This window comes from Schistocerca cancellata, chromosome 1 (genome assembly GCF_023864275.1).
Source record: "Schistocerca cancellata isolate TAMUIC-IGC-003103 chromosome 1, iqSchCanc2.1, whole genome shotgun sequence".
In the NCBI taxonomy this organism is placed as follows: domain Eukaryota; kingdom Metazoa; phylum Arthropoda; class Insecta; order Orthoptera; family Acrididae; genus Schistocerca; species Schistocerca cancellata.
In genome coordinates, this window is record NC_064626.1 from 432785658 (window position 1) to 432798733 (window position 13076).

Genomic DNA, 13076 nt, shown 5'->3' on the forward strand with positions numbered 1-13076 from the left:
TTTGTTTTTTTATTATTCCTGGCAACGTAATCTTTAATTTAATTTGGGTCCATATCAGTTCTATTGGGTTGAAAGGACTGTGACAAAGTAACAGACTAAGGCCCACTGCATGCATCAAAGACAAAGAGCAGAGAACAGCAGGGCCTCTGCAGATCAGAGCACAGGCACAACACAGCTGCAGAGCCTCCACAGTTAAGAGCACAGAACTCCTAGGGCAAAAGGAAATGGCAATTGTACAACTGTCATGGAGTTGTCGATGGGAAAAAAGTAACAGTGATAAAACCTCTGTGACCTCTTCCTCCTATTTCAATTATGAACAGCTCCGGTCTGCAGTCTTAAAGGCTACATTACGCATTTACTTCTATAGATGTGGATTCAAAGGGCTAATTTAGTTTCACAAACATTTATTCGAATTCAGTATTAAGAAAAACACTAACTGATGGGACTCTACTTATCCCACACGGTAAACCACTTCCTGGACAACATAATGGAAACTTCTCACCTTTTTGTAGGAGATGAGTTGTTTCCATTATTGTAATACTTTATGCTACTGATGTGCATACAAAGTTGCTGATAAGAAAAATAAAGTTCTTTGCTACAGGCTTCCTCGTGTCCGTCAAATACTGGAATGTGCTTTTGGTACACTGAGTTCAGGCATGTGTTCAAGAGATCCTCAGTGTAAGCTGGACACTGAATATGGAATAGCTATGGCTACATGCTTGCTGCTTTTTTATTTGATAAATCAAAACACTTCATCAATGGGATGTATATGCACACAAGGAAAAAAAAATCCCACATTTCCCAGTTGAAAATACAGTATAACCCCACTTTTACATTCCTAGAATTAACATTTTCCCACCGTTTATGACATTTTTTTATCAGTCCCATCCTATTTCCTACGTCCACAATGTTAATCTGCACCTGATTTTGTGTCAACATGTTTATAATTTTCCCGTGATTCATGCATTACGAAAAAATGTTTGTGGAAAAAATAATGTTGGCCATCCAGTAGTGTTTACAAATATTAGGTGGTTAAGTTTCTTGACACCAGGGAACTCATTCATCGGATTTAAATGGGTGAACGAGTGAAAATTGTAAAAATTCGTGCCGTACCTCCTGCTGCTGTTGCCGCCAAGCTCTATGTGGCGCGGTGGCTGATGTGAGTAACTAGATTCGTTCGAATGAAGATATCTTGCCAATCACAACCATTTCCAAACTGTCTCTACTGCGCAAATGCAGTTTCACGACTGCTGTGATTATCATGACACTTATGTCGAACCATATTTAGCGTGTTTCGGCATATGGCCACGTGGAGCGCTAGTTGACACTGTCATTCACTTTGTGTTGCTCAAATGTTTTTAGTGTATGTAAACACAGCACCAATTATGTATTTTATTCATGCTGAGCAAAACGAGCTTTGAGAATTTATTCTTGTTAAGTGCAGTATTTACGTAAGTATTATTTGTTATGTTACACAAACAAACAGTAAGAATGATAGTTTGCTTGTGTGTGTGACTTTCTACGTAACTGATGTGAGACACTACCCGATAACCTCAAAAAGACCAGTACAGTGCAAGAGACACAGAATAACGCATATTCAGACTGTGGTGACGGGTGGATGGGCCATCCAGTGGTGGAACACACTGCTGAGCACACAAGCTCAACTTGAATGGCTGCTGCACATGTGGCATGATCTGGATTCTCTCCTCCCCCCCCCTGCCCCACCCCACCCCAACCCCTACACCAGGTTCTCTGAATTACACAGATGGGAATTGTCCTTGCAACATACCTTTAATCTCACAATCCTCCTCACTTCAATCTTCATTAGCCCCTCCTCCATATCCAAATTTCAATCTACACTCACACTCTCTTCTCTACAGACTTCCTGTTCCTCTGTTCTACCTCCCCTCCCACTTCACTCCTCCAAATCACTGTACTGTCACCAACTTATCCTGCCTGCACCAACGTGAGTTCAGAGGTGCCAAATTACTATTCTGAGCACTTGCTGCCACCCCCTTTTAACCTTCAGTTACCACTCCCTCAAACTCTCCCTCCCCCTCATCACATCTTTTTACCCATCACTCACTCGGCCCAATACAACCCGTCATCCCAGATGTGCTACAATGGTGGTGTAGGGAAGCAGCCTACTCACACCTTATAAAATTCACATCAGTCTTTCCATTGTGTGCCAGCCAGTCCGCTGTAACTAGCTCTGATGTCATAAATTCAACAGAATTACTATAAAACTATAGCTATAGCTTATCTCCAAAGAGCAAGTTCAGAACTCGTCTACTGCGTGTAGTGTAATTAAATAAATTTTTTCGCCCAAAATATTTGACTTAGCCACGTCAGACTTTTATTATGATTACTTACTTGTGTGCTGATTGCACAATTAAATTGAAAGCTTCATCGGCCATCAGCAAAGGAAGCAATGATTTATTCGATAACTTACCAAAGTGGTGCATTACTAGCCCAGCGGCTAGTCGGGAGAGCAGATTTGAACAGGCGTTCCCTTAGCCGTCCGCACCGTGGCTTTATATGTAAGTACGTTGCGCGTAAAGAGAAAGGCCACAGTTCTCTCCAGACGCTGATTAGCGCAGCACCACCTGCGCCAGAAGTCGCGTCGCGTCAGTATCGTTGATATAAACGGCCTCGGATGCAGTAATAATTTACTCGGGATACGCGTAACCATGAAATCGTTTTCGAGTGAGGTGTTAATTTTGGGATGACGTTAATGATCTATCTTTAATTTGCGTATGTCGTATTTTCACAGGACAGACATTCTACCATTATTAGTGTGGCGTTTGATGAACATTATCATCAAATTATGGCGAGCATTCACTTAAATATTTAATTTGAACAGTTATAGTGGCATCAGCGCATTAGACTCTGAACTGCTCTGGTAGTTGGATTGTGCGGATTCTTTTTGGTTTGTGACTTTCAGAATATAGTGAACATTTCAGAGAGAATGGTTTTTGATTATGAATCCCAGACAATCTCCTAATTCCTCAGAGCTATAAGCTGTAGCTATAAATGTGTTTCTCAAATGAAGTGGGCACTAGGAATTCTAATTACAGGCTTCACGTTTTGCTAATCACTTTCTGGTTGCCAATATTGTAGTTAGAGAGCCAGTGTTGAGAACGGTAAACAGCATAAATACAAAACATTTATTCTATTATTCCACCTGCTGCCCCACAGTGGGGTATTGTAGTTGCCCAGAACAACATAATAATTTATTATGTCAAGATTGTGTCACAACTTCAGTACTCATATTACCTGTTTCCATAATTTATTGTCATTCTCATACGGGTATAATCCACAAACAGCTTTGACATTATGTATAAAAATTTAAAAAAATTAACAACATTTTCATATTGGATTTGTGCCTATTGACTACTCAACACCACAACTGTACATCAAGTTGTTACCTTTATTCATATTATCCATTTTTCACAAGGACCTTCCATTACCAAATTCACGCTAGTCCCTCACCAAATACATAAGTGCAGTCTATATACCTTGGTTACACTGCTCCTCTACTGTGCCTTTGGGGAAATTTCACTTTTCTAAACTTTCCAACAGTACTCCTCTGATATCAGAAGTGCTCATCTGCTGCTCCAACTGCTGTGTCAAGATACTTCCTTAACCATCAGTTATGTCACTGCAGAACTGCCACGAAGCCTTTCACCTACTTGTATGTTAAGAATCTGTTAAGCAAGGAGCAGATTACATGCCCAAGGTGAACATTCTATTGCCTAAGAGAATTCTCATTTATTGTTCCATCTCAGTTGCTCATTTTTAATTTGACTGCATACTTCGGCCACTCGAGATCGTCTTTAGATCTAAAACTAAGTGGAACTAAATATGCACCACCTATATTTTACAACAAGTAGAAACAGTAGTAGCTGTATCTAAATGTAGGATTTACCTAAGTAGTTGCAGCTGCAACCCATCTTGTTTACTCAGAATCACTCATTAGAGTACTTTGTTTTGCATCTGCAGTCAATGTTTTAAATAGGTATATGTTGGAGGTAGGACGGGAGAAGGCAAAATTGAGTGAGACTGACTGGAGGATGTGAAAGGAAACAGGGAGGGGGTGGTGGGGATGTCATGAGTTTAACAAGAGCCTGCCAATAAGCGCCCCCCCCCCCCCCCCCGCACCCACCCACCCACCTACCTACCTTTCCTGCTACCAATACCCTCACTCCGTTTTATAATTTTACTATTTTATGCCATTCACATTTCACATACCCATTTTTCTCCACTTTCAGTATTTTAACGAGAATTTTTATTTAATTGTACATTCTATAATTTCAGCATAACCCTTATTGTTATTCCCCTTCCCCCTATCACCAACATACGCCTAATTAAAATACTGACTCCAGTTGCAAAACAAAGTATGTGATATGTGGTACTGAGTTGCTGACAACTATTTAGGTAAATTCTGCATTTATGTACAGCTATCGCCTTATTTTCTATTTAAAATATTAGATGGTACAAATTTAGTTTTACTTTATTTTAGATCTGAACATGATCCTGAGTGATCGAAACCTGTAATCCAATTATAAATTTGCATGTGAGACAGAATAATAAATGAGAATTATTTTAAATATCAAAACAACAGTTGAATCTCTCGAGAGGAATGTGTCAGCTATAATGTTATTATCTGTTGCTGTCAGAGAATCTTACAAAAAGTAAGCCAGACAAAGTGTTTAAGTTGTTAAATTACAAAATTTACCGATAGGAGAGTCGTGCAAACAGAATGAAGTCAGGTGCATGACTTCAACCATCTGTTACAACATATCGAATGCACTGGAAGAAATGCAGTGCAATTTTAGGCTGAAATAATGAACTTTTTTGTTGGGAAAGTTCTACAGTACTCTTTCACTCCACTGAAGAATATCTTCATAGAAACTCAAAATCAACGTTTTAATTTCACAAGTTTTAAGTCAATAATCAGTAGTAATAATTAACACTGACACTATAATATAACAATATTTTATTGTGAAGAATACAAATAAAAGTACATCTGAGTTCTTTCCATATTCCAGGTGTCCCCGCTGCATGATCCACAAAAATGACTAGTGAGTGTATTGATGTAATGACACTCGCTGGGAACTATTTGGACACTGCACATAAACTTGTGCTTTGGTGTGGCACATTGCAATATAAACAACTAACTTATGATGACCTCAGCTCCTAACAGAAAGTAAATTCCCAGGTGTAAAGTATTACCCAAAATTCTGTATTACTTGTTGTATGTATTCCAATCCCTTCCTCACAACACAATTTTTGCCCTATATAACCCTCTTTAGTAAAATGGGAGTTATTCCCTGATGTCACCATAGGTTACCTATCAGCCAATTCTCCCTTTCAGTGTTCTCCATGTATTACATTTTTCCTTACCAGTTCTGTGGAGAACCATGTTTCCTATCAGTTCACTTTATTTCTGCATCCTTTAGTAACACCACATCTCAAATATATAGATTCTGTTTACAGCAACACAATATGCATTTTTTTTACACACACACACACACACACACACACACACACACACACACACAAATTTTAGTTAGAAATCAAATATCAACACAAAACTTACAATAGCCTGCAGGAAGTCTCTTTCAAAACGATTCATTTCTTTCACGTCAATTCCTGCTGATGCTGCCCACTCATCATTGAAAACTTCATCTTCCTCACCATCATCATACAGAAATTTGCTGGCCACCATCTGAAAATACACACTTTATGGCTTAATTTACACAAATAGAAGCAAGAAAACTAACAGAAAATGCAGCTACAGCAACGGAGTAATTAAACAGAACATGAAAGATTAAATTATGAATTTGTCCCCTGATCAGTTCAATAAATGCTTCTTAAGGGGTTCTCCATCCCATTATTACTGCTAAATGCTAATTGATTCCAATTATTTCTACATAGTGCCATCTGGAATACAGGACAGCAAACTACTAAGTAACAAACATTATAACATATGATCTTTAGTTATGTCCTCGCACATTCTTTGCTTCTAACAATGGTGTTCAACAAAGTAAGCATATATAGACATCCTAAGTGGAAACACGCAGCTCAACCCAAGCTCTTTCAGTATTCTAAGGCATACTACTACAGAGTATCTTGACATATTTCAGAACAATTAACATACAATAAATGCTATGTTTTCATGATTCTAATCCCAGTGACAATTACATAGGACATCTGTAACTGAGTAACATTTCATAAAATAATAATCCCCTTCAGGATGAAGCTCTAATGCTCAGACTGGCCATGCAGTTAAAGAAGTTTTCATTCCACCTGACGCAGACTCTTGTTTTCTATACTGCGAGAAATTATTTAGCTGCATTCTTCACATCCTCTAAGCAGTGATCTTAAATTTGCTTACTGCCTGGACTACAATCGGGTAATGTAATACTGTTCACATGGTGTCTATTCTTTAATTTCACTGCCAGTAATCAATATACTCTTTGATGTATATTTGTTTTCCTGTGCTTCTGCCGTTATTCTATGAAACATAGATCTCTTTGGAGTTTTCCAGCTCTAGCAGATGAGATGACTGAATAAAATGAGTGCTTAGATCTGAAAACCAGATCAAATTAAAACCTCCATCTATATTTGTAAGCTTTTCTGTCACTCACATTTCAAGTAAGTGTTTTATCCCAGAAAATTGGAATCATGATACCAGTCTTGGTACATCACATTCCACGATTGTACTCCAGACTGCATTAAGAGAAAGCTGCAAGGTTTGGCCATTTCAGCCTGATGTGTCAGTCCTGTTACACCTCAGAAGCCAGAAACTGTGGTTTCTTGTGTGTGTGTGTGTGTGTGTGTGTGTGTGTGTGTGTGGGCACGCGCGCACAGACTTGTTGGCCAAAAGCTTACTTTCTCACAGTCTCTGTGTTGTGTCTATCTGCAACTCAGTGTCTCCACTATATGGTGCATAGCAATGGCCAAAAGCTTACTTTCTCACAGTCTCTGTGTTGTGTCTATCTGCAACTCAGTGTCTCCACTATATGGTGCATAGCAATTATCGTTTTGTGACTCTTCAAGCTTTCCCAGCGGATGTGTTGTAAATGGTCTTCACGGGTTTGCCGCTGGATCCCGTTGTGGAAATTCCACAATATTTCCTCGGAGCAACTGTCCGACATCTTTAGGTGGTTCAACCTGGCTTGTGGCTAGGTACGCCTGACTGTATCCGCTCAACGACACCCCGTTTTTAGAACACGCGCGCGAAGAATTCGCAGCTGCAGAAATTGCACATGCACAGTGATTTGCCATATTCAAACTCCCTCTGCCGAAAATCGCAGAGCGGCTCTCCCACGCATGCGCTGTACGCTGCGTTTGTCAACAGTGAGGTTAGACATTACTCACCAACGGCTGTACTATGCCAGTGTTATGATGGGCCTGTTATCGAAGAGTCTTGATTTTCGTGTCATGATTTAATAGCAACCAATGCAGAGTTCCAGGCTGTGCTCAGTTGAAATCCCGTATCCTTGTTGATGAGATTATTGGCTGTACAGATATGTATTGCTTCCTTAATGACAAAGTCTCTGCAAGATAATGCCGGGGATACAACTTCCATCTCTTCATAAATCATATAATGTCCTGTATTCAGGCCGTGTTCCCCAACTGCCGACTTTTCCAGTTGACGAAGGCTTATATGACACTGCTGTTCATCGCAGCATTCTTGTACTGTGCGGCATGTCTGGCCTATATACCCTGCCCCACACTGACAAAGAATCTTTTACACACCACATTTCCTCATTCCAAGGTCATCCTTAACTGAACCCAACAGGTTTCTCAGGTTTGCAGATGGCTGAAAAACACACTTCATTCCGTATCTACCGAGGACTCTTCCGATTCTTGATGACATGGCACCAAAATAGGGCAAAAAGGTCTAAGTGGTGGGTGTCTTCCTATCTCCAGTCTGCTCCATAGATTGAACTCACCTGGGCCTGAATGCATTACGTATCTGTCTCTCAGAATAACCGTTTTGTCGGAACACTGTCTTCAAATGCTGTATTTCATTCGACAGGCTCTCAGGATCAGATACCACATGTGCTCTATGAACTAACGTACGTAATGCACTACCGCATTGTGCAGGATGATGGTACTTTACCTTTCCTTGATGTCTTGGTACGAAGGAAAGCAGATGGAACCGTCGGACACAGCATCTACCGCAAGCCAACGCATACACATCTATATCTGCAGGCCACAAGCTGGCATTGCAGAACACTGCCTGTATACAGGACATCGTATGATTTATGAAAAGACTGAAGTTTTATCCCCGGCATCATCTTTCTGAGACTGCGTCATTAAGGAAGCCATACATATCCGCAAAGCCAATAATCTAATCAACAAGGATATGGGATTTCAACTGAGCACAGCCTGTAACCCTGCATTGGCTGCTATTAAATCACAACACGAAAATCAAGATTCTTTGATAACAGGCCTGTCATAACAGTTGCCTAGTTCGGCCATTGGTGAGTAATGTCTGGCTGCACTGTTGACAAATGCAGCGTACAGCGCACACAAGGGAGAGCCGCTCTGCGTTTTTCAGCAGAGGCAGTTTGAATATGGCAAATCACTGCACAAGCGCGATTTCCGTGGCTGTGCATTCTTTGCGCACGTATTTTAAAAATGGGGCATCGGTGTGCAGATACCGTCAGTCGTATCTACGTGATCTGACAGCAAACCCGTGAAGACTATTTACAATTATCCTTTTCATAATACTGTTGTAAACTCTAACCAATACAATAAAAAAATTTCCTGATGAAATCTGAAAAGGAGGGCAAAACAATTATCCTTTCTTTATTAAGAGACAAATGGATGGATCAATTGGCCAAGACATTTACTAGAAATTCCACATACCAACCCCTTCCTTAATGTCTCGAATCACCATTGCTGTCATGAAGAAACACTGAGATGAGGACTCTGGTTAATAGTGTTTGCATGGCACAGATAGGGAGCACCAAACCAAAGAGCTTTTACACTTACTAATAGTATTCCAAAGAAATGATTTAATAGTCTCTTGACTCAAATTTTTACATCATTTGATTCAGGTACAGGAGACACACTAAATTTAAAATAACACTTTAGCACTGTACATGTACAACAAAACACTATTAATAACAGCAATACAGCTTCGATTTATTCGTCTCACTGATGTTGTGTGTGTCCACAGCTGTATAATTCCAAATATATGGGAAAACTACATTTGGAATAGCTATCTTTATTACTTTCTCTAGGAGAGCATAGCTCTTCAGGTCATAGTTCTATTATAAAATGAATATCTAAGTGTTTAACACATACAAAAGAAATCATTACAGTCTTTTTCCACAAGGGCAATATTGGTCTATAATTGACTGGAAACTTGTTCAGAGTTACTATGCACAATTTACTAGACACTTTTACATTTGATCCTACATGAAGAATGTAAAATACATTACAACAGTTACTATTACACTGAGGTGTTCCTTGTGTGTAACACTTCATTGGGAAGTAATTCCTTTTGGTTATATTAAAATAGTGGTATGCACTTGATAATGGAACTATACATTCCAAAACCAATTCTGTCTTAACAGACAAGATAAAGTTGCTGCATGGAAAATAGTTGTCTCAAATATCTAAATCTGAATTCTCTGTCTTAACAGTGTACCATTTGTGTGCTTCAAATAGTATATATAAAGGGTGTACAAGATGAAATGAGTCGGAGGCATAATTACAGAAACCAGTACCTGTATGTCAGAAGTATTGACCCTGGCTGTTGACACACTTGTCCCACTGTGACAAGGCGATGCATGGCTGTCTCACAAAATTCCTGGGGCAGTGATGTTAACCAGTTTTGCACTTACAGTTGGACGTTGTTTCCGAGGTGAATGTTTGCCCCTTCTTTATGTTGTTGTTTGACCAAGATGGCCCCCTTCTGATTCACTTCCTGTAGCATGGGACAACAGTGAATGCCCAGCATTACTCGCAAACCTTGACTACCCTTCGCCAAGCAATCAAATCAAAACGACCAGGCAATCTCACCCATGGGGTCATTCTCCTCCATGACAATGCAAAGCCTCATACGGCCAACAGAGTCGCGGCACTCCTGCAGAAATTCATATGGGAGGTTCTTGGCCACCCTCCGTACAGTTCAGACCTCTCTTCTTGTGATTATGCCATTTTTGGTCCTCTTAAAAAGACTATGAGGAGCAAACAATTCACCTCTGGCGACGACATCCAGCTGTACATGCTAAACTGTTTAACATCACAGCCCCGGGAATTTTATGAGACAGCCATTCACTACCTTGTGTCACAGTGGGACAAGTGTCTCAACAGTCAGGGTCAATGGTTCCAACATTTAGGTACTGGTTTCTGTAATTACGCCTCCAGATCGTCTCGTTTTGGACACCCCTTATACATAGAGGTATAATTCAACCACATTTCTGGTATGATTTCTTACAAGCTTTTCTGCAATAGTTTACCATTACACTCTCTCTTGCACCAAGAGACACAATTTCAGTTTATACAATGAGAACAATTTGCACTTTGCTGACAAATATTCTATCCAACCAAGAGTCTAAGTACAATGAGCATAAAAAACCTCTTGCACTATAAAGAATAACAGAGTGAAATTTGTACCAATAACACAGCAGATATATTTGGCTGAAACATATTCACAGAACATTTTTAAAAACTCACCATTGTCACCAAGAATAATTCCGAGGGTGGAACCTGACGTACGTATTCAACATTTGAAACCTTCAGCCTTTCTAAGTAAACAAGTGCAAGAACCAGAGAACATGGAGACACACAAGCATTCCGAGACATTGATGCAGCTTCCTCCAGGCGCAATCTGTCCAAGCTGCGGCCATACTTTTCTTCAGAAAACAATTCTGCAGCAAGTTCTGTTATAAAAAGTCATAAACTAATTAAAAACATGAAATATATTTCTAAATTAAAATCACAGATATGCTGAAACATTACATCAAAACCTTTTGAAAAAATTCAGTTGAGTATTTTCTGGAATGGTTTGTATAAAAGTAATAAATAAAATGACGAGAAATACACATCTCTCTTGCTGCACATAATTTGGGGCACCATTAAAAGGCACATCAAATGTTTCTCTAATCTACTTTATTTTTATTTTTATCTAAAACATTTCAGAAAACAATCTACTGATTTTTTTTTCTCCTACATCTTAATTTTCAAGTTTTGCTCAGAGAGCACTTCAGTCCTAGCGTCTCCTATTCTTGAAATGTACTGTATTTAATGCCTGATTAAGGTGAAACCAATTCAACAGTTAAGTATCACAGCAAAGTAACTTTTTATGTGCAGAACAGCTAATTCTTGAAGGGATGGACCTTTTTTTACACTGACAAAAACTCATTTTGTAATTTATAACTTATTGTTTTCACTTTCCTCAAACATTTGATCAAAAATAAACGAAGAAAGGGGCACAGAGAGACACTGTCGCCACAAAAGGTCAGAATATGTAAATCTGTGAAATTCCCAAGAAACATGGATGCATTATTCAAAAGTTAATTTTAATAGTACTAGCATTCATCATCATCATCATCATCATCATCATCATCATCATCATCATCATCATCATCATCATCATCATGTTTTCCCAGATGTGCTGCAAAAGCTCTTGTCAGTTCCACCTGCACATTAAACTTTCGTTTTTTTAAATTTTATTTTCTCCACGGCATCTTCCCAGTACTTACATGTCAAAGCATTTTGTTGTAGATTGAAATTTCTACATTGTCATATTTGACTAATATTTTAAATTTCTCTGTTCTTACAAAGTGACCATTTCACAGCAACTTTTGCTTTTTTTGTTTTTCATCATCCATTAACTCTAGTGGCCTTACAAAGAGAGTACATGTTTCCAGTCCATAGGTCACAGCTGAAAGACCTACAAATTACATAAAATGATTTCTTTAGTGCTGTTGGATGTTTTTTTAGCCCACAGCAGATTCCTTACAGGGCTGAAAAACTGCAAATAATTTTGTGTGCTGTTGAGTATTTCTTGTTTCACTGTCTCGTTCTTTGGTGTAATACATCCTAGCAATGTGAAACTTGAAACCAGTTTCAATCTTGCTCTACCTAAAAGGATATTTGAAGTTGTTCCTTTTATATTAACCATATTTGCACAGTTTTCATGCTGCTTATTTTAAGTTCAAATTCTCTGAAATGGCCATTCCAAGCATTATGCTTCTCTTGCACGTTGAATAATGGTTTTTTATTTCCAAGAAAATCATGCTCTCTTCTGTGAAAACTCTGAAGTAACACTCCCAGATACATTAATAAGAGTTCAGAAGTATCTCAAGGAGATGTTACCAATTGAATTGTCAAATTCTCCAAGAAACCAGTTACTGTCAACAATGATGAAGCTAAAATATATCCAGATTTCCTGAAAAGTGGTGCTAGAACTCTGAACTGGCTAGTGAAACTTTTAATGATATCATATGACATAGTATTTTTCTATCCCTGCTCAAGATAACTATAGTAGTTGTCATCCTACAGCCTACAAAAAGCAGAAAAAATGCTGCAGATTACCAACCAATCAATCTTCAGGCATATGCTACAAACTAATCAAAAGCATAATTTACAACAGAACATTTGCCATAGCCTTCAAACAAATAACACACAAACAAGCTGTACTCTGAGCAGATCAAAGTTGCTGTGACCATGTACTGGCACTCACCAATCACACAGAGAGGGATTTCCAGCTAAGAATGCGACGATCACAGTTTTTGTGTACTTGACAGACTACGACACAGTATGACGAGAGATGATTGCAAAATTCTTTAAGATTACTCCATATAAGACCCTTGCGACTTTTCTAAGTAACATGCTATGCAGGTTTTGAAGTACATATAAATGGCAGTGTGTGAAATTTGCATATGCAGATGGCGTAACTCTGAAATCTCAGTCCAGCAACTTCAAAACAGCTGAAACTGTACATGCAAAGAGTCTACACAACTTAAACAAAAATTTCACAACATAGTGACTTAAACATAGCTTTCACAAAACTGAAGCAAGCTGCTTCCATCCGGATAATCAAA

At 38.9% G+C, this 13076-nt stretch overlaps 1 protein-coding gene across 1 annotated transcript in view; it reads right to left on the reverse strand.

Moving 5' to 3' along the window:
• LOC126176433 (protein CNPPD1) overlaps positions 1 to 13076 on the reverse strand; it is a 40974-nt gene that overhangs the window by 11700 nt on the left and 16198 nt on the right. Inside the window, exons 3-4 of the mRNA XM_049923593.1 lie at positions 10705 to 10910; positions 5603 to 5731 (exon numbers count right to left, since the gene is read on the reverse strand). Coding sequence (XP_049779550.1) covers positions 5603 to 5731; positions 10705 to 10910 — 335 coding nt within the window. The remainder of the gene's footprint in view (positions 1 to 5602; positions 5732 to 10704; positions 10911 to 13076) is intronic.